The sequence below is a fragment of the Aspergillus brunneoviolaceus genome, assembly GCF_003184695.1.
Source record: "Aspergillus brunneoviolaceus CBS 621.78 unplaced genomic scaffold BO95scaffold_95, whole genome shotgun sequence".
NCBI lineage: Eukaryota > Fungi > Ascomycota > Eurotiomycetes > Eurotiales > Aspergillaceae > Aspergillus > Aspergillus brunneoviolaceus.
The window spans coordinates 44385-64196 of NW_020290825.1; the positions used below are offsets into that span (position 1 = coordinate 44385).

A 19812-nucleotide genomic window follows, 5' to 3' on the forward strand; every position below is an offset into this window, starting at 1 on the left:
TCGATTCTTGTTCCGCTTTGTGCACACACGCAGACTAACTTTGTGCTAATTTCATCTTCAATCTATTCCATTTAAAGGCAGAGAGCAATCGATGCACGGTCCATTCACATGATCCAAGTATAAAGTCCAGGAGTAAAGGTATAGAATTACCTACTGAGTAGCAGCTCACGGCGCCGAATTCTTCTGAACTCTTTTCGTCACATCAAGCGTGTCGAATTAGACTCAAGGTACAACAATACTACCAATACTACGTGCGTGGAAAAGGTGGAAGCTAGTAGAGCTAAGCAATTCCGCCTCGGTCACCGCTCAACCTTCCCGCCCCAGTTTCGCCAGAGACTCCGTTAGGAACTCATTGGCATTCATCAGATCCGTACTACCGTAGACCACTCTCCGGCGAGGCCCAGTGAACGCACCCGGCCCAGCGCCCCGGACACCACCGGCACTACCACCACCATCCTGTTGACCATTTGCCCGACGGACCCAGTCCTGCAGGTTCCCGTACTCGTCCATGCTACCGCCGCCGACGGTGAAGACGATGGCCTCGTTGAAGCCCTGGCGCCGCTGCCCGAAGGTCGCTGTGGTGCCGGGGCCAGCACCGCCGCCGAAAGCACCCTGGCCCTGGGCATTCCGGGACGCGGAGGCCGGGGGCATGGCGCCGCGAGCGTTGGCGCTGCGAGGGTCAAAGTACAGATAATTCTCCGTCTTGGCGATGGCGGAGCTGGACGCCGAGGCCGGGTCCATGATCGACTCGGTGATCTTGGTCAGGGTGAGGTCCTTGTTAGCCGGGAGAAAGTTCTTGACCCCGGAGATGAGGGAGTCGAAGTTGGCGCCGAGGGCGCCGGAGGTGATGCGGTCGGTCAGTTGGTTGGAGAGTGAAGAGAAGCCGCGGAAGAGATTCGACGATTGTTGCTGTTGCGGCGCGGCGCCCGCCGTCGCCGTCGTCATCATCGTCATGCGCGTGATCTCGCGAACTTGGCGGACGTACGACAATGGGCTGACGTCCAGCACACCCACGCGCGTCAGGGCTTCTTCGAACTGGCTCATCTCGGCCCGGGAGACTTCGGTCTCCGTGCTCAGGAACCAGATGATGAATAAGCGGAGCTTGTCGGTCGGGTTGTTGCCCTTTGTGGAGTCGTTGATGAGGTCCATGATCTGCGTCTTGGACTGTTTAGTGATATTCTCTTCGAGTTCAAAGAAGTTATCCAGCTGGCGGTCTTTGATACCCTTGAGGAGGGCGGTGGCAATGTTCATGTGCATGTCGAGAATGGCTTTCCGTTCCCGCAGTTCAGGTAGTAGCGTTATGGCTGCCTTGAGGTGCTGCGCTGAGGCGCTGGTATCGTTCTGCAGGTCTTCAATAGAAGAAGCCCCGGTCTTTTTGGTTATCTCATTGGCATCCTCTTTGTATCGTGTCAATTCCGCATCGATGTCCTCGGCAACCTGGGGGAAGGGTGCACCGGCATTGCGTTTCCAGAAGAAGTCATTGCTATTCAGGTCGTACGCCCGCTTCGTTACACCCTTTGCTGGATTTGTATCATCCGTTGTTTCTACTGTGATCCGGTTGAGACGCATCTGCAAAACATCTTGAACAAGGGACTGGTAGGTCCAAGAGTGAGACAACATGGGAACTAAGTCCACGTTGCGATCGACAATGACCAGGACCGGTCGCGATGAAGGCACGCCGGGCGTGGCCTTCTTGCTGGAGAAGAGATTGTCTTTCGAGTTGAGGATATGATCGCGGAGCTTGCGATCGAGTTTAGTAGCTATCAGCTCCGCCGCCCCGCCCTTGGGACACCTAATGATGGGAATCGAACCTATTTGCATGTTAGCCAACAAACGATTACGGACGGAACCCAAGTCCTACCCATCGTAACGCTGACGCTGAACAGCCCGCTGACAATCCGATCGACGATAACATCCAAGTCATCGTCGCTTGTTTGTGCACTGTTGATCTTCCAGTAGGCATCGTTGCCTAATCCCAGGCTAAAGAGGTCTGGCTCCGCAACAATGAAGTTCAGGTACTGGTCAAAGACCTGTGCGACATGTTCTGCGGTGCCTGTAGTTGCGATCTGAGAGGCAAAGTCTTCCAGCAGGGGTCGAGGTACGGAGGAGAGGAAGTTTATGTAGGCGGGGGAATAGAGACCGCGGGAGAGGTCATTGGTGATCGCCTGGATGTTGGCAGCGGTAGGCTCGACGAGATAGATGACAGGTACATCGGGTATCGGATAGCGATTGGCGTTGATGTTGCTTGTGGTCTATGTCAGTTGAAGGTCTGGCCAAGTATTAAGTCCACACGCAGGGGACCCCGTACAGATGGATTGTGACCCCCCATGTCCTAAGATCATTGACACGCAGGACGCTGCTAATCACATCTCGTCCCAGGTTATCAAATACCAAGACTTTCCAAATCGGATCCCCGTCCTCGTTCAAGACGGGAGTTGAGAACAGGCCCTGGGCAGAGCCGTCGGGGTGGGTTTCGTCGGTGGGATGTGTATCGTGATTCAAGTTTAGTAATTTTTGAATGGAAGCTGAGTGAGATTTAGACTTGTGCGATCGCAGCGATGATCGAGAAGGGAGGCTGAAACCTACCGACCTGACGGTCACGGAGGGAGGTGGAATGCGATGCCATCATGCGGACTTGCTGCAACACCCCGGACGGTTTCACGATCACCTGAATTGACTCAATATCATGACCAGTTGGAGTTAGGCGATGAGAGTACCACAGTGGCTGTGAAGACCGAGAGCAAGATTAGAAGGAGGTAGTGGGGTATAAGAAGATGTCAATTGCAAAGACGAAAAGGACAGCGTAAGGTGTCACGGGTAAGTTGCGCAGTGTAGATCCAGATCGGGGAAGTAGTTGGGTCGGTCGGGTCGGTCGATGAGACCGTCTCGCAGTACTCCGTACTAATGAGTAACTTAAGTGTACTCCGTACCGGAGACGCTCTCCACCTGGCACGTCCTGAGCTCATCCTGAGCTGTCCCGCTCAAACCAGACAAACCAGACAAACCAGACAAAAGGTCTGTTTAACATCTCACGTGATAGGAGCTATCGCTGAACGGGCGTAGAGACTTAGGTTGAGGCGCCCGCCCAACAACGCAACTGGAACAACCGATTGCCGCCCGCCGGCTTTTTCAGTCTTACCACCTCACCCTCACCCACTAACTACCTAACCTACCAATCCTCCTTCCTCCTCCCCCTCTCTCCTCCTTCCAAGTTCCAATTCCCTCCTTCTCCCTCCCCAAGAATCAATCCCCTTCCACCTTCCACCTTCCGCCTTCCCACCTTCCCACCTACCCCCTCCCCCTTCCCCTCCAAGTCCCTTCCATCACCATCACTTCCCTCCTCGTAAAGCAAATGATTATGCTGCTCAACTGCCGTTCCGAGTGGCTCTTTGTATAACATCTCTTCAGATCATTTTCTAAAGTCGAGATTTAAGGAAGCTGAAGAAGGACAAGAAAAGGCGAGGCAGTACGAGCAGGAAGGAGTTTTCGCCCCCCTCCCTTCTCCCGCTCCAGCTGAATTGCCTCTGCAGACAAGGTCAGGGAAGAGGTTTGAAGACTAGCAAGAGTGACAAGGTTACCTACAAACAAGCATAAGCGTTTGCTTTGGAAAAGACAGACGGCAGGCAAAGAAAAGAGAAGTGAAGAGAAGTGAAGCTATACGGAGACTACAAAGTACAGTACGTACTTGGGCCGGTGTATTCGAAACCAGAGTTGGGCCCAGCCTCTTCCTGTTCTAAAAAACATAACTGCTGCTCTGCTGTGGTGTCGTTTGACTACTACACTGGGCCGACAGCGCGCGCGCGAGAGAAGACGGACGTGGACGTGACATACTAAGGAGGAAGCAAGGCCAATCCAGGCACAGGGCGGCAACAGCAGTTGCGGCATCGACCTCTGCCATCTACTCTACTTCATCACATTCTATTTCCATTTGCTCGCTCACTCATTCTCACACACTCATTTTTGAGCCAAACAATCTAGAGATCAGAGAGATTGGTTTCCAGGTGTGGTTTCCCTTCCCCCCTTTCGTTTTTTCTCCTTTCATCCCAATCATTCGCGATATTCCACCTAAAGTGAGGAAGACAAGGCTGGGCCGGAAGAGAAGTCAACTACTCTTTTTGCCACTCATCCTTGAGCCTCGCTCTGACCGGGTGTTACCGCTTTCCCTGTTATTCCTTTGAATTCCGACGTATCAGCAAACTCACAGGCTGACAAACTCGGCCAGCATCCTTGATTCGTTGCAGCGGGCTTCCGGACCAGATTTGCTGCGCCGCCGTTGCTCAAGGAGCTTGGACCAATAGACTTATCGTGATTGCGCCCCCCACTCAAGTTTGAAGTCTTTAAGAGCGGCATTCGATCTTGTCCCAACTTGGCAACCTCCCGGCACGTGGATGCATGTGTAACCACTTTGGGTCAAATCCATCCTGCACTGGCCTATACTAGTACCTTATCATAACATACCCCCAACAACTCCCCCTCCCCACCGTCCTTACCTTATACCACTGGCGGCAATTGCTGTCGTTTCTGTTGCTGCTACTGCTATAAAGCAGGAGGCAAAGCGTGGAGATAGACCGGAAGCATGGAGCAGTCGCCGCCGCAAAACATCATGCCCGGGCTGCACCGCGCGCCAGTAGATCCCGGCTCGTTACCGCCGCCTGAGTACTGGAACAGCTTCGAACCACTGTATACAAACTCCGATCCTTCGCTTCAACATGCACATCCTCCACAACAGCAATTACACCAACAGCCTCCCCCCCAACCTCAGTCGCAGTCGCAGTCTCGATCGCAATCCCGATTGCAATCGCAACCACAGCCACAGCCACAGCAGTCACAGCAGCCACAACAACCGCAACAGCAGCAACAACAACAACAATCATCACATCAGCCGCTAGGAATTAGCTGGGATCATCCGGTTTTCGGTCAGAACCCTCCATCGCGGAGTCCGTTACCGACCCCTCAAGATCAGAATCATGGTCTGTATTCCTCCTCCCCGCAATCATGGCGCGCAGCTGCGTTACATCCACAACCCATCTTACCGGCAACCGCTCATCCGATCGGGATGACTTCGCAATATCGTCAAGCACCGCAATTCTCCTCAGCACATCCTGCATATGACACGCAGCCCCTCCCGGCATCGGACAGCGCCCACTTCCCATCCTACACATTTCCGCGATCCTACTATCCTCCTCAGAATCTGCCAGTGCCTGATGTCTTTCCTCAATCTCATATGCATTCGCCTCCCGCGGCGCAGCCACAGCCTCAAGCGACACATTTCCGATCCGACCCACACCCACACCATGTCCCGCAGTACTCACTACCTGCAGGCTACGCTGAAAGAAATTCAGTATGTCAATTTTCCTTTTCTGAACTCTGACAAGCTGTGCTAACTGGTTTCAAGCAAGTACCGATGGATTACAACACCGAGTTCACTCGGTCAACTCCTCCCGTATCTAATCAAACCATTAACCCGCAGTTCCTCAGCTCTGCACAGCAAGCTGCTGCTAATCAACAAGCCGCCCTTCACCCTAATAACCTTCTCTACCTCAACCCATCTGAATATGATCGCACAGATGAACCAAAGTAGGTCTATCTCGCCTGCCTTCTCCAGTCGTACGCGCCCTCTGACACCATTCAGGCTCTACACGTTTTATCGGGAAGACTTGCAGATGCCACCGGCAATGGGGCAGTCCGTAGCACCTAGCCAACCGATTGCCCCTAAACCGCAATCTGCATACGAGTTTGTGTTACCCCTCAATGGTACGTTGTGTTACACCGCGGTTGCTGAAGATCCTGCTGAACGAACTAGGCCCCAATTTGGCTCAATCACTGGCGGCTGCAAAGGGCGGAAAGGCCAAGAAACCGGCAACGAAGAAACAGACAACCTCTCAATCCACCAAGACGACCGTCAAGGGAAGTAGTAAGAAGGTGGACGGGACAGCTGAGTCTTCCGAATCAGAGACCGACAGTTCCGACTCGGAGCTTGAGATCGAGGATCGGGCACCCGAAGAGCCGTCTCCCCTGCCTGTGTCTCGTCCTAGTGAGCCCGAAGCTGCTGCGAAGTATGATGCTCTAAAGGCCGTGTGGTCTCCACGTAATCGACGGCCCAATGTGGACAAGGTCAAGAGTGCGCTGGTCGCATTCAAAGACGTTGTGAAAACCGTAAGGGATGCATGGAAAGACAGCTCCCAAGCCATGAAGGCGGCCGAGAATACCGGCAATAATGATAAAGCAGCCCAGCTGAAGAAGGATGTGGTCTTACAGCGCCGTCTCATGGATGTGGTCGTTTGTGCGACTTTGGAAATGGGCCATCCAATAATCGTCGAGAAGTATGTCCTTTTTCTTATTCCTCTTCTTTTTCTTCTTCCTTTTCGCTTCTGCCCCCTGCCGCACCTAGCATGGTCGTTGCCGTCGTGACTTTAGAAGTCAGAAACGAAATATGAGCCTTTCCCATGTAGTCTACCTAGTGTGGGTTCTGGCATCTATTAAAGGAGTGTCTGTCAGTAAGGGTGAATAATGCTCACTCCTCAGAGTGGAGAGTCCAACCTGGTCGAGTCTCTTGGTCCTAAACCAAGACAACATGACTGGGAAGGGTTTCCCTTTCCGAGGACAAAGAAATTGGTCCCTGCCGATAGAGACTGGGTGCTTCCGCAATGCTCGTTGAGTATGGACTGGCCACCGGCTTGGCTCCACCAGTCATGGGGGCTGCAGATACGGTCACTTATAATCTTCGTTGCTTGAGCCTGTTTACAGTTTGACGGAGGAAAATAGATTACTGACGTTTACAGGTTGGGTGAGCATCCCATTGCTGTGGCAGCCATGTATTCGTTCTTGCTGGACCGACACCAGGCTGCTGACATCAACGGAACATTGACCCTAAATATACTCAAGGTAAGCGGTGCCGCCCATTATCCCTTCATTTGACAGAACGCTGATCTCCATGCGTAGTTGCTTTCGCGCTTTGTTACTATGGACGAAGATGTGCTACAGAAGACCAATGTTGCCAAGCTGTTGCCTAGATTTGTTAAAAAGGGTGGCCCAGCTGTCAGAGACTTGGCGCAGAAGATCATGGACAATGCTGCGGCCTCTACCAGAAGGAAACAGGATACTGCGAAGCCAGCGGCCAAGGACGGCTCGCCTAGTAAGCAAACAAGCACTGTCACTGCTACGGCTGCCCCCGACGGCGCTCGGGCAGAACTCGCTGGATCTAAAAGACCTCGCGATACTGAAAGCAATGGACAGCCGGCGACGAAGCGAGTAGTCGTAGCGTCTCATGCCAAGAATGCTGCGAAGCCCGTTAGCGCTGTGGCACCTGTGCGGCGGCCACAAGAGGCAGGCCCGGAGAACAAGGCAGCGGCAGCGGCAGCGGCAGCGCAGCCCTCTCGTCCGAAGACTAATATTGTGGCGCCGAAGCCAACCAATCTGTTTGGAAGTCTTTCGTCGGCCTCGAAACGACCGGGAACATCGAATGCTGAGCGAGCAGCGGCAGCAGCGGCGAAGACCAGGTAAGATGATTGCACGAGATGATACAGACACAACCGTGTGATTAATGAATCCCAAGCAGCAACCCCTCGGAAAGGAAAGAACCCCAGCCTGCACCTCCGCGGCCAACTTTCTCGTTCGGGGACCTTATGGCAGACCTGAACAAGCCGAAGGAGACGACTCCTGCTCAGCCGTCCGAACCCAAGTCGCCCGAGACGGAGGAAGAACGGAAGAGGCGCCTTCGTAAGGAGGCTCGACGCCGGCTGCGGGTCACCTGGAAGCCTGACGAGTCGCTAACTGAAGTCCGGCTCTTCACCCATGACCCTGACGAGGAGCTTGGTCCCGGCGATCACATGCAGCGTGAAGCGGGTGATGTGAAGGGTGAAGGTAGTGTGCTGAAGCTTCACCGTGATCTCGACGAGGAGGAAGACGAAGAAGGCGGCTTTCGCGAGGAACAGTTGCTCGAATACCTTCTGCCGTCGGGTAAGTCTCACTGAAGATACTCGAGTGTCGGCCTTTTAAGTCACTGACAATCCTTTAGAAATCGACTTCGAGGACATGCCTTACGAGGAACGTGGCCGGAACTTCATCAAGCGTGGTGGCATTGAAGTTCCGGAAAGTGCGGAGAGGAAGGCTCAAGAGTATCGTGAGGCAACGACCCTTATGGTGTTCTATACTTCGCCTGCGGACGTGCCGTCAACGCCCAAAGAGCCCCCGCCACCCGACAATGAAGAACCCACAACTGTCGCGGTCTCCTTTGGCGAGGTTCCGGACCATGTCAAGGTGCGTATCCCGTTTTTGTATGTCGCACGAACCGACTGCGTGCTCACAATATCTCCGCAGGCCCGTCAAAACCGATATATCGCAGCGGTCAAACCTCAGCCGCCACCTGCAGCCGCGCCCGCAGCAAGCGCCCAAGCGCCATTCGATATTTCGAATCTCTTGAAGATTATTCAGAGTGCGCCCCAACAACCAAAATCAACCCCTCCCCCCCAGACTCAGCCGGCAGCCGCGCCCATCTCGGATCTCGAACGGACGTTCAGCATGTTCTGTCAGCCGCAGCCGCAGCCGCAGCCACAGCCAACCTCTCAGCCTCCCATGTTGCAGATGCCCCAGTTTCCTGCAGCCCCTCAGCCTGCAACAGGCCAGGCCATTGATCTCCAAAATATCTTGGCCATCATGAATGCACAAAAGCAGATGCAGCCGGCGGCTACTGCCCCGCAAGCTCCACCGTCTCAACCCAGCATTGCGCCCAATCTCGCTGCCATTTTCTCCCAGATCAATGGCCAGAACCAGCCCACCGCAGGCAACCCGCCTCAACACACTGGGCATTTTGAGGACCCGGAGCGCAAGCGCCTTCGCGAGTCTGGTGGATATGATGGGACCGATGATGACAGGTACAGCTATCCCAAGCGGAACAGGTATAATGATCTTGGCAAGAAGCACGTAAGTATCTCTCGGTAAATCCAATCATCATGCAGGCAACGAGCTAACTGGCAGATAGCCCAAGGCAGGGTCTGTACCTTGCCGGTATTGGCAGAGCGGGAAATGCCGCAAAGGTGATGATTGCACATATCGCCACGATCCGTTGATTTAAACGTAATATTGTTCTCCCCCTCTTCATCTTCTGATACCCTCTGCCGACGCCTTCTTCTCGCTTCTTTCCCTTTCTTACATCATTGTATTTGCTCGGCAGACACCAAAAAAAACACCTACTCTTTTAAAATGTACACTGTACCCTTGCATATGCCTCTGCTGCTGTCAATTTTCGGCGTCATTATGTCTGGCAAGCTGGTTTTCCTTGCAACCATCTGTGTGTTGATGACATGATACCATAGTTACCTCTGTGATTGCATATCATGCATGGGATTCGACGGAGTTTGTTGATTGTGGATGAGCTTCTTTCGTTGTTTAGTTCTTCGTTTTCTCTTTATTCTTCATCACTATCCATCCTACCTTTTCTTCGGATCGTTCACATTGCTCGGCTGGGGTATGGCCATATATTGTTGTATGGTTTTCACCAGATCGATATGTATATTACTGATGTTTAGCTGGAAGATTATCAATATGAGGCCAGCTTCGATCGGACGAAATCGGTGTGTCAGAGCTTGCGCCTGGGCTTCTCCCTTCTTACATGTTCTCAATCAATATCATCATAGCTACTCCGGTCAAATTTCTCAAGGCGCAATTCAGTAGTGTAACCACTGAGGTTATCGGCTTAGGTAATACACTAACATTCGAACGATCAGTCAGGTGCTTTTGATCTGTATGTAGCTGTATCAACTGCGTACCCCGTAGTCTCCAAACCTCTCCTTCATCCACCTCTATCTCAGTTCTCAAACCTGCATTAGAAACGCAATTCGACCACTGCACCAAGTCTCGATAATGACCTACCCGCTCACCCACCTAATCATCGTCTGTTGTCACGCCATATACAAGGGTGGTCCAACCCACGGCCTCTCCGAGGACGAATGGTCAGTGTTGTATCCTACTTCTAAACTTCTGTTTGACTACTCGTGCCAAGAACCCAGCTCCGGATATTGACACTGTTGAAGGGAAATTGAACCCTTCCAGAAAGGCGAAACGCCCACGTTCACCGCACACGTCAAGGCGGGCCTCCGTCTCGCAGCCCAGGATCCGGACAGCCTGCTTGTGTTCTCGGGGTATGTCTACCCACACTCCCGCTATCTCTATCGCCGGGGAGTGCCCTCAATCCGGGCTAGTTGGTCTCCAAGAGAAGAGGGCACATACGGGATGCAAACTGATCGGGAACGATGGGGTGCCAATTTACAGGGGCCCTACGAAACCGACCCGCACGCCTCTAGCGGAAGGGGAATCATATCTTGTAAGTTCCTGCCTAGCTTATAGCACACAGTACCAGTCTATCTATTTCGTGTTAGGCGCAGTATCTACCTAACCGTGAGTGTGGACTACACTCACCCACAATTCTATCAAAAACGATATTCTCGGAGAAAAAAAAAAAAAAAAAAAAAAAAAAAAAAAAAAAAAAACCAAAACCCCCCCCCCCCCCCCCCAACACAGTCTCACGCAAAGCAAGCCCCAATTGTCACTCACATATACATACTCATAACCCAACTAGAAACTGGCCCGCGCCAACAACTACTTCCAATTCGCCCCAGCTATCGACCCGACTCGGCTCGTCGCCGAGAACCGCGCCACCGACTCCTACCAGAATGTCCTGTTCTCACTGCTCCGGTTCCGGGCGGTGGCTGGCAGGTATCCGACGCGGGTGACGGTGGTGACGCATGCGTTCAAGCGGGCGCGGTTCGCGGAGGTGCACTTTCCGGCTGTCGGGCTGGGAGGGTCCGAGTCGAGAGTCGAGGTCGAGGTCGTGGGCATCAATCCGCCGGAGGTGGTGACGCCGTTACGGGAGTTGGTAGCGGGGGAGGAGGAGAGGGGGATTGGGGTGTGGAGGGGGGATAGGTATGGGGTTGGGCGGGTGTTAGGGGGGAAGAGGGCGGCGAGGGGGTGGACGGTGGGGATGGAGGAGGGAATTCTGAGGGATGTCGATGGGTTGGAGGGGGTGGTCGAGGCGTTGGTTCGGTGGAAGGGAGGGAGGAGTGGGAATGAGTGGTTCGACGGGTTGGAGGAATTGCCTTGGTACGTTTAGCGATAGTAGGTAGCTGAAGGAGTGCCTTGGCTCATTAAAGTCGTTCATTGTGTGCGAGTTTGGAAAGAATACATGGGCTGGATTTATGAAGGTCCCCGAAATGTCAAATGTCCCAGATGCTGCTCCACCTTCCTCTCATTCCACAACGCCAGTTGAAAAGAAGAAACAAAAGAAAAACATAGATACTCAATCAATCAATCCGCCAGGCGATAGCTGACTAGAGTCTCGACCCGGTGGTTGTTCGTGCTGAAGCTCCGGAGTTGAACCTTCTCGGCGTTCTTGATCTCTTTCGCGTCGCTGTCGCCCCATTCGACGGGGACCTCGGAGTCGGCGTCCGCGTACACCAGAACATTGAAGGTGCAGTATCCGTTCAGCACGGGCAGGAAGGTCACGGAGGCGGTGATTTGCCGGAAGATCGCCTGGATTTCCTCCTGAATTTCCTTCTCCGTCTTCTCCACGCTGGCGGGTTGGGGTTCCTTGTCGCTGTTGTGGGGGTGTTGGTTAGCTTGTGTGGTTTCGAGAGAAGAATGTAGTCTGTACCCTGGAGTAGCATTTTCTTTGTCGCCAGTCGACTTGGAAGAGTGGCTCTTGGAGTGCTTGCCGAAGATTTGGACCTGGTGCCTCCGGTTAGTCTCCGTGTGCTTAGTGAGGGAGGACCTCAGGCGTACGTCAAACTGCCATCTCTCTACGTGCTCTCCAGTCTCCTTGTCTGTGATTACAACCACGAGTTTCGATATCTTCCCTCCCATCATCCACTTGTTCAATTGCGACATGATCTTCTTGATGTAGGCTTTGACTTGGTCGTCGGAGGTGACTGGGCTTGATCAATATTGGGATCGAGGGCATAAACTGATGGAGATAGACCAACCGAGCATGTTGAGACCATATTTCTTGACCCTGTAGAAAGAGTTAGAGAGCTCCTCAATGTGCTCAGGTAGATTGCACTTGCGTAGTGAAGTCCTCCGGAGGATACACGCCCCGCTGGAAACTGGTCGAAATGTCAATGGACGATGAAGGCTGGGCCATTATCAAACAGACACTTACAGGATAGAATTGATGGAGTATTCGAACTATGTATATTAGATACAAGAAAGCCATATCACTTGGTAAGGTACTCACGAATTCTGCGACCAACTTCGCCGATCCTATCGACCTGTGAGCGTTCTGCACCGGTCTATCTCAGGAGGCTTTGGATCGTACCTTTCAAGGACAGCTTGTGAACCTTGGCTTTTGCAGCCGACATAGCGGTATAATGCGATATGAGGAGGGACTTGGGATGCTGTGTGTTGCGGGCAAGAGCTGCAGATGCAGTGGAAAAAGTGACGGACTCATCATGCTTTGTTTACACCATTTGTCGCCGCGGCAATTCGGTCCACCGCCCGCGCAAATCGAGCGTCTCCGCAAAAGCCGTCCTTTTTTTCCCGCCCGCGAGATCTCGCCCACTGACCATCCTATACTCTCCCTCCCTCCCCCACCATCAAACACTTCACTCCCATGCAAGTGCAGACCTCCCAATGCGAGGATGCCTGCAGTTAGCCAGGTGGCTGAGCGCAGCGCCGAAGGGTTCTGCTGCTAGCCTATTCCAGCCGCCATTTGGCCTTTCTTCCTCCGTTCGGTTTTTCGCCAACTCCGCATCACGCTCCGCCAGAGGTTCCACTGTCCATAAATCGGATCTCGAGAACAGAATCGCCGCTATCCCGATCGATCGATACCGCAATTTTTGCATCGTTGCCCACGTCGACCATGGAAAGAGCACGTTGTCCGACCGGTTGCTGGAATTGACGGGTACGATCCAACCTGGGAGTAACAAGCAGGTGCTGGACAAGCTCGATGTGGAACGGGAACGTGGTATCACGGTCAAGGCGCAGACATGTACGATGATTTATAACCATGAGGGGGAGGATTACCTGCTCCATCTTGTTGATACCCCGGGCCATGTGGACTTCCGTGCGGAGGTCTCGCGCAGTTACGCCAGTTGTGGAGGCGCCTTGCTCTTGGTTGATGCCAGTCAGGGCATTCAGGCGCAAACCGTTGCCAACTTCTATCTCGCTTTCTCGCAAGGTCTGGAGTTGATCCCTGTCATCAACAAAGTGGATCTGCCCTCGGCCGAGCCCCAGCGTGCTCTGGAGCAGATGAAGCATTCTTTTGAACTGGACACGGAGAGCGCAGTGCTGGTCTCGGCTAAGACTGGCCTCAACGTAGAGCAGCTGCTTCCTACGGTTGTCGATAAGATTCCAGCGTATGCATCCCTAGCCCCTTTTCTTGCTGATGATCCGAGCTGACCTAAACAGCCCTGTCGGTGACTTCACCAAGCCCCTGCGCATGCTCCTCGTCGATTCCTGGTACGATTCCTACAAGGGTGTTATCTGCTTGGTCCGTGTGTTCGATGGCGAGATCCGAGCGGGAGATCAGCTTGTTTCTTTCGCTACGGGACTCAAGTATTACGTCGGCGAAGTCGGCATCATGTACCCGAATGAGACCCCACAGACGGTGCTCCGTGCTGGCCAAGTTGGCTACATCTACTTCAACCCGGGCATGAAGCGGAGTAAGGAAGCCAAGATTGGTGATACGTACACGAAAGTGGGATCGGAAAAGCTTGTGGAACCGCTACCGGGTTTCGAAGAACCTAAGTCGATGGTTTTCGTGGCCGCCTACCCTGTCGATGCAGATCATTTCGAGCACCTGGAGGACAGTATCAATCAGCTCATGTTGAATGACAGAAGTATCACAGTGCAGAAGGAGTCCTCGGAGGCTTTGGGTGCCGGTTTCCGCTTGGGCTTCCTGGGAACTCTTCACTGCTCTGTTTTCGAGGATCGTCTGCGCCAGGAGCACGGAGCCAGTATTATCATCACTCCTCCGTCAGTTCCCGTGAAGATCGTGTACAAGGACGGCAGAGAGGAGATCATCAGTAACCCGGCCAAGTTCCCCGACGACGAATCAGCACGCGCGAAGGTCCTGGAATTCCATGAGCCCTACGTTACGGCCACTCTGACTTTCCCGGATGAGTACCTAGGAAAGGTCATCGAACTCTGTGAAAACAACCGTGGGGAACAGAAGAGCCTCGAGTACTTCACGTCTACTCAGGTTATTCTTAAGTATGAACTTCCATTGGCGCAGTTGGTCGACGACTTCTTCGGTAAGCTCAAGGGTAACACGAAGGGCTATGCCTCTCTGGATTACGAAGAGTCGGCCTGGAGACCGAGCAGTATTGTCAAGCTGCAGCTGTTGGTCAACAAAGCCCCGGTGGATGCTGTCGCTCGCATCGTCCACTACAGCCAAGCGGATCGACTTGGTCGTCAATGGGTGACGAAATTCAAGGAGCATGTGGACCGCCAACTCTTCGAGATTATCATCCAGGCAGCTGTTGGGCGCAAGGTCGTGGCTCGTGAGACCGTGAAGCCCTATCGGAAGGATGTCCTGGCCAAGCTTCATGCTAGTGATGTCAGTCGACGCCGCAAGCTGTTGGAGAAGCAGAAGGAGGGTCGCAAGAGACTCCGGGCTGTGGGCAATGTGGTGATTGAACAGAAGGCATTCCAGAATTTCTTGTCGAAATGAGGAGGCAACAGCAGGGTGGGTTTCACAATTCAACTGTACCATAGTTCTCAACCTATAACATATACCATATATACGTGTTTTGTTCGATTCATGACATCCATAATGTTTAAATGCAGTAGTACTAATTATACTGTACCTGTATTTACTGCGGCCGAGTGAAGAATGCCGCAGCGGTATCCGCGCACTGTGATTGGACGGACCGGGGGAAGCTGGCCTCGGACGGAGCTTCCAATTTAACCGTAGAAAAGTTCGTCGTCGCCGACCCCGCCGCCGCAATGGTCTGCAATTTCTCCTCCCCCCCCTCTCCCCTCCCGTCGTCGCCGTCTTTTCTCCGATTCTACCGCAAATCACTGACTGGTCTGAGGTGGCGTGCCGCTTGGTTTGACAGTTTTACTTACGACTACTGCGGTCAATACCTCTTGCGAGCGCACTCATTCCAGTGCCGTCGCATCCATCTCCGCTGAGTCACTGTCATCTTGCCATGATCATCATTTGACCACCGTGATGCAGCCTCCAGAAGGTGTGCAGGTCGACCTGGGCAAGGCCCAGGTCATTGACCGCGTCCCCAAAGTCATCAAGGAACTGAAGTTCGGTGTTCTGTAAGTAATCTTTGGGGTTCTCGAACTCCTTCCTGTCTTCCTCCCCCGCTTCGTCTTCCTGTGTCGCGGAAGCAACCTGGAGAGGGGATGCTGACTCTGTCTTGCGAAGGTCCAACGACGACATCGTCAGCCAAGGTGTGGTGGAAGTCTCCGACCGGAAATTCTTCGATCTCGAACATGACCGAGCCGTAGTCGCCAATGGTCCCCTCGACGCGCGCATGGGTATTTCGAACAAGACCTCGACATGTCAAACCTGTGGTGGCGCCCTCCAGGTTTGTAACGGACACTTCGGTCACGTCAGGCTCGTCCTACCTTCCTTCCACGTCGGTTACTTCAAGCGAGTCATTACTATTCTCCAGGAAATCTGCAAAGAATGCTCCCACATCCTCCTCCCCGAAGCCGATCGCCGTGCCTTCCTCCGCGAAATGCGTCGCCCCGGCCTGGACAACTTGCGACGGATGCAGATTGCGAAGCGCATCAACGAGCGGTGCAAGAAGACCCGCAATTGCGAGCACTGCGGTGCCGTGAACGGTGTGGTCAAGAAGGCCGGTACCAGCGCGCTGAAGATCACCCACGACAAATTCCGTGCCTTCAACGCCTCGACTTCCGTCAAGAAGGTGCCCCCGCCCAGCAAGATTGTCTTTGACCGGTCTTTCGACGAAGCGCGTACATCAAATGCCGAGGTCGAAAAGCATTACAAGAAGGCCCAGGATGATATGAACGCCCTGCGCGTGCTGAACCTGTTCAAGAAGATCTCCGATACGGATTGTGAATTGCTGGGTCTAGACCCGAAGGAGGCTAGACCAGAGATGTTTCTCTGGCAGTTCATCCCTGCTCCTCCAGTCTGTATCCGTCCCTCCGTTGGTCAAGACGCGGCCTCGACCGAGGACGATTTGACTGCCAAGTTGGGAGATATTGTCCAGAGTAACATCAACCTCAAGAATGCGCTGCTGAAGGGTGCGCCAGTGCAGACCATCATGGAGTGTTGGGACTACATGCAGCTGCAGATTGCCGTTTACATCAACAGTGACGTTCCGGGTTTGAACAAGGCAGATCTGGGAAAGCCCATTCGCGGTTTTGTGCAGCGCTTGAAAGGAAAACAGGGTCGTTTCCGTGGTAACTTGTCTGGAAAGCGTGTCGACTTCTCCGGCCGTACGGTCATTTCTCCCGATCCTAACTTGCGCGTCGACGAGGTCGCTGTTCCTGAGCTTGTGGCGAAGAACATGACCTACCCGGAAGTCGTGACTCGCTACAACAAGGAGAAGCTGCAGCAGAGAGTCCGGAACGGAACGAAGAAGTGGCCTGGAGCGAACTATATCACCAAGAAGGGTCAGACGTTCAAGCTCTTCCTCAAGTATGGTAACTTGAACATGATCGCCGACCAGCTCCAGGAGGGAGATGTTATCGAGCGTCATATTGAGGATGGTGATATTGTTCTGTTCAACCGCCAACCGTCCCTGCACAAACTCAGTATCCTTTCCCACTTTGCGAAAGTCCGCCCGCACCGGACTTTCCGTCTCAACGAGTGTGTCTGCAACCCTTACAACGCTGATTTCGACGGTGACGAGATGAACTTGCACGTTCCCCAGACGGAAGAAGCGCGCGCTGAAGCCATGGAACTTATGGGTGTCAAGAACAACTTGGCCACACCCAAGAACGGAGAGCCTATTATTTCTGCTATCCAGGATTTCATCAGTGCTGCTTACGTCCTCAGTAGCAAGGACAACTTCTTCGATCGTCGCTCGTTCACCCAGATCTGTCTTTACATGCTTGGTCCTCAAACCCGCTTTGACCTTCCCCCACCCTCCGTGCTGAAACCACAGATGTTGTGGACTGGAAAGCAAGTCTTCAATATCCTCATGCGGCCGAACAAGGATGACCCATGCTTGGTCAACCTGGATGCCGCTTGCAGAGAGTTCAAGATGCCGAAGGATGGTAGACCCAAGGATCTCGACCCCAAGGATGGTTGGCTCGTCATTCGTAATTCCGAGGTCATGTGTGGTGTGATGGATAAGTCCACTATCGGTTCCGGAAAGAAGGACAACGTGTTCTACATCATGCTGAGAGATTACGGTCCAGCGGCGGCTGCCGAGGGTATGAACCGCTTGTCAAAATTGTCGGCCCGTTGGTTTACAAACATGGGCTTCTCCATCGGTATCACCGACGTATATCCCAGCGAGAAGCTGTTGCGCTCGAAACACGACCTGGTCGAGACTGCATACGCAGCCTGTGACGAGGTCATTGCCAAGTACAAGGCTGGCACGCTTGAGAAGTATCCTGGTTGTGACGAGTTGCAAACCATGGAGAACCAGCTGTCTGGTATTCTCAGTAAGGTCCGTCAGCAGGCTGGTGACGAGTGTATCGCTCAACTGAGCAAGTACAACTCTCCTTTGATCATGGCCACGTCCGGATCGAAGGGTTCTAGCATCAACGTGTCTCAGATGGTTGCCCTTGTCGGTCAGCAGATTATTGGTGGCCAACGTGTGCAGGACGGCTTCCAAGACCGAACCTTGCCTCATTTCCCGAAGAATGCCCGTCAGCCTCCATCGAAGGGTTTCGTGCGGAACAGTTTCTTCTCGGGTCTCACCCCTACGGAGTTCATCTTCCACGCCATGTCCGGTCGTGAAGGTCTGGTCGATACTGCCGTCAAGACGGCCGAAACCGGTTACATGTCTCGTCGGTTGATGAAATCCCTGGAAGATCTTTCCACCAGGTACGATGATACCGTCCGCAACTCGTCCGCAGCGATTGTCCAGTTCCAGTATGGTGACGACAAGCTGGATCCGGTGGATATGGAGGGCAAGGCCAAGCCCGTTCACTTTGACCGGACTTTCATCCATTCAGAATCCATCACTTATTCGAATGACGAGCCGAGTCTGCTTCCTGCTGAAATCATGGAAGTCTGCGAGGAGATGCTGTCGAAAGAACGTGCCAAGCTGGTACGGAAGGATTTGATGGGCAACACTCTGGCTTACATGGACCGCAGTGACCACGGCATTGACCAATTTGAGAGTGCCCGTGATTTCCTCGAGTCCATCCAGCAGTACGTTGCGACCAAGGCGGACAAGCTGATTTCTCGCGGTGGTGACATCGATCCCTCTGATGAAAGAAGTCAAAAGGGTCTGAACCACACGGGCAAGCTGACTGAGCGCACCCTGCGGACTTTCATCACTGAGTGCTTGATGAAGTACAAGAAGGCTCAGGTTGAAGCCGGCCATGCTGTTGGTGCCGTCGGTGCGCAGTCTATCGGTGAGCCCGGTACGCAGATGACGTTGAAGACTTTCCACTTTGCTGGTGTTGCCGGTATGAGTATCACTCAGGGTGTCCCCCGTATTAAGGAAATCATCAACGCCTCCAAAGAGATCAGTACGCCTGTCGTTGCTTGCGAGCTAGTCACCAAGGACAACATCATTGCCGCCCGTATTGTCAAGGGTCGTATTGAGCAGACGTATCTTCGCGACATTATCCACTACGTTCGCGAGACATGGACTGGCAAGGAAGCCTACATCACCGTCAAGATCAACTGGAAGACTATCCAGGATCTGGCGCTGGAGCTGAAGATTGAGAACATTTTGGCTGCGATCAAGAACCACAAGCGATTCAAGGCGGACGATCTCAAGTTCCGATGCTCGCGCTCACACATCCACGTCTACATGGATGTTGAGCCGTCTAGCAAAGCATCTCTATCCAAGACCGAGATTGCGCACACGAGTGCGGATCCTTTCCTGCGGTTGAAGCATCTGAAGCGGATGCTCCCTGATATCCAGGTGCTTGGTCACCCCCAGGCCTACCGTGCGATTATCCGAACGGATGAGACGTCGACCACCAACACCCTTCTGGTGGAAGGCTACGGGTTGAGGGCGTGTATGACCACGATGGGTGTAGACGGTCTTCGCACGACCACTAACAACATCATGGAGACGCGCGAAGTGCTCGGTATTGAAGCGGCCCGGTCGACGATCGTCCAGGAAATCAGCGAGGTCATGAAGGACATGGACATTGATCCCCGACACATGCAGCTTCTGGCCGACGTCATGACCTACAAGGGTGAAGTTCTGGGTATTACGCGATTCGGTCTCGCCAAGATGCGTGACTCGGTCCTGCAGCTGGCGTCCTTCGAAAAGACCGCCGACCATCTGTTCGATGCCGGCGGTGCCGGCCGGACGGATCTGATCGAGGGTGTGTCCGAGTGTATCATCATGGGCAAGACGGTGTCGCTGGGTACCGGTGCGATGGAAGTTGTACGCAAGATGAACTTCTTCGAGGGCCAGATTGGGCCGAGGAAGACGACGTTCGAAGACGCGTGGACGGATGTCTACGAGGCACCTCAGGAGCGGGCGCGAGCGAAGCGCAAGGCGCGGGCTTGAGGCCGGGAGGGGCTTGTATAAAAGGGATTTGATTCTGGACACGGAAAAGTCGGTCGCATACCAGGCGTTTAGTAGTGTACTGTACAGTCATGATTTAGCGATTACCGCGAGGTAGGCGGCTGTCTTGTATTTTACGAGCAGACGAAAGACAATTCAATGAATCTGAATAAGATATCATGGATGC

The 19812-nt window shown here is 53.5% G+C and overlaps 5 protein-coding genes across 5 annotated transcripts; 3 read left to right on the forward strand and 2 right to left on the reverse strand.

Moving 5' to 3' along the window:
• Window positions 1-98: 98 nt before the first annotated feature.
• On the reverse strand, window positions 99-2875 carry sly1 (syntaxin-binding protein). The gene is made up of 4 exons (XM_025587687.1): window positions 2587-2875; window positions 2309-2525; window positions 1862-2244; window positions 99-1811 (listed from the first exon to the last, which is right to left on the reverse strand). The coding sequence occupies exons 1-4, from the start codon at window positions 2627-2629 to the stop codon at window positions 307-309; spliced, it is 2148 nt and encodes a 715-aa protein (XP_025437163.1). The 5' UTR covers window positions 2630-2875; the 3' UTR covers window positions 99-306.
• Window positions 2876-4603: 1728 nt separating this feature from the next.
• BO95DRAFT_468561 (uncharacterized protein) lies at window positions 4604-9073 on the forward strand (the record flags this gene model as incomplete). Its single annotated transcript, XM_025589368.1, has 10 exons — window positions 4604-5341; window positions 5396-5577; window positions 5633-5754; window positions 5804-6323; window positions 6783-6885; window positions 6943-7499; window positions 7559-7959; window positions 8018-8259; window positions 8320-8922; window positions 8981-9073. 10 exons carry the CDS (start codon window positions 4604-4606, stop codon window positions 9071-9073), a joined length of 3561 nt encoding a protein of 1186 aa, XP_025437164.1.
• A 788-nt stretch (window positions 9074-9861) lies between these two features.
• On the forward strand, window positions 9862-11221 carry BO95DRAFT_424326 (DUF218 domain protein; the record flags this gene model as incomplete). Its single annotated transcript, XM_025584668.1, has 4 exons — window positions 9862-9956; window positions 10032-10139; window positions 10270-10321; window positions 10577-11221. The coding sequence occupies 4 exons, from the start codon at window positions 9862-9864 to the stop codon at window positions 11105-11107; spliced, it is 786 nt and encodes a 261-aa protein (XP_025437165.1). The 3' UTR covers window positions 11108-11221.
• Window positions 11137-12420, reverse strand: BO95DRAFT_447690 (spindle checkpoint protein MAD2). Its single transcript, XM_025587688.1, has 8 exons — window positions 12308-12420; window positions 12227-12252; window positions 12152-12177; window positions 12057-12095; window positions 11976-12004; window positions 11776-11921; window positions 11648-11721; window positions 11137-11590 (listed from the first exon to the last, which is right to left on the reverse strand). Exons 1-8 carry the CDS (start codon window positions 12348-12350, stop codon window positions 11302-11304), a joined length of 672 nt encoding a protein of 223 aa, XP_025437166.1. The 5' UTR covers window positions 12351-12420; the 3' UTR covers window positions 11137-11301.
• Window positions 12421-12557: 137 nt separating this feature from the next.
• On the forward strand, window positions 12558-19778 carry BO95DRAFT_399952 (DNA-directed RNA polymerase III core subunit RPO31). The gene is made up of 4 exons (XM_025583832.1): window positions 12558-13346; window positions 13399-14620; window positions 15128-15261; window positions 15371-19778. The coding sequence occupies exons 1-4, from the start codon at window positions 12622-12624 to the stop codon at window positions 19626-19628; spliced, it is 6339 nt and encodes a 2112-aa protein (XP_025437167.1). The 5' UTR covers window positions 12558-12621; the 3' UTR covers window positions 19629-19778.
• Window positions 19779-19812: the final 34 nt, after the last annotated feature.

Bases quoted from the DNA above. Each gene is read 5' to 3' on its own strand.
- BO95DRAFT_399952 (XM_025583832.1), top strand. From the start codon at position 12,622: ATGCGAGGATGCCTGCAGTTAGCCAGGTGGCTGAGCGCAGCGCCGAAG. The intron at 13,347-13,398 runs GTATGCATCCCT...TGACCTAAACAG, and splicing joins GTTGTCGATAAGATTCCAGC to CCCTGTCGGTGACTTCACCA. The intron at 14,621-15,127 runs GTGATTGAACAG...ATCTCCGCTGAG, and splicing joins TCCGGGCTGTGGGCAATGTG to TCACTGTCATCTTGCCATGA.
- BO95DRAFT_447690 (XM_025587688.1), bottom strand. From the start codon at position 12,350: ATGTCGGCTGCAAAAGCCAAGGTTCACAAGCTGTCCTTGAAAG. The intron at 12,005-12,056 runs GCAAGTGCAATC...CTCTTTCTACAG, and splicing joins CCTCCGGAGGACTTCACTAC to GGTCAAGAAATATGGTCTCA. The intron at 11,591-11,647 runs GTACAGACTACA...CCCCCACAACAG, and splicing joins AAAGAAAATGCTACTCCAGG to CGACAAGGAACCCCAACCCG.
- sly1 (XM_025587687.1), bottom strand. From the start codon at position 2,629: ATGATGGCATCGCATTCCACCTCCCTCCGTGACCGTCAGGTCG. The intron at 2,245-2,308 runs GTACGGGGTCCC...ATAGACCACAAG, and splicing joins TGGGGGGTCACAATCCATCT to CAACATCAACGCCAATCGCT. The intron at 1,812-1,861 runs GTAGGACTTGGG...ACATGCAAATAG, and splicing joins CAGCGTCAGCGTTACGATGG to GTTCGATTCCCATCATTAGG.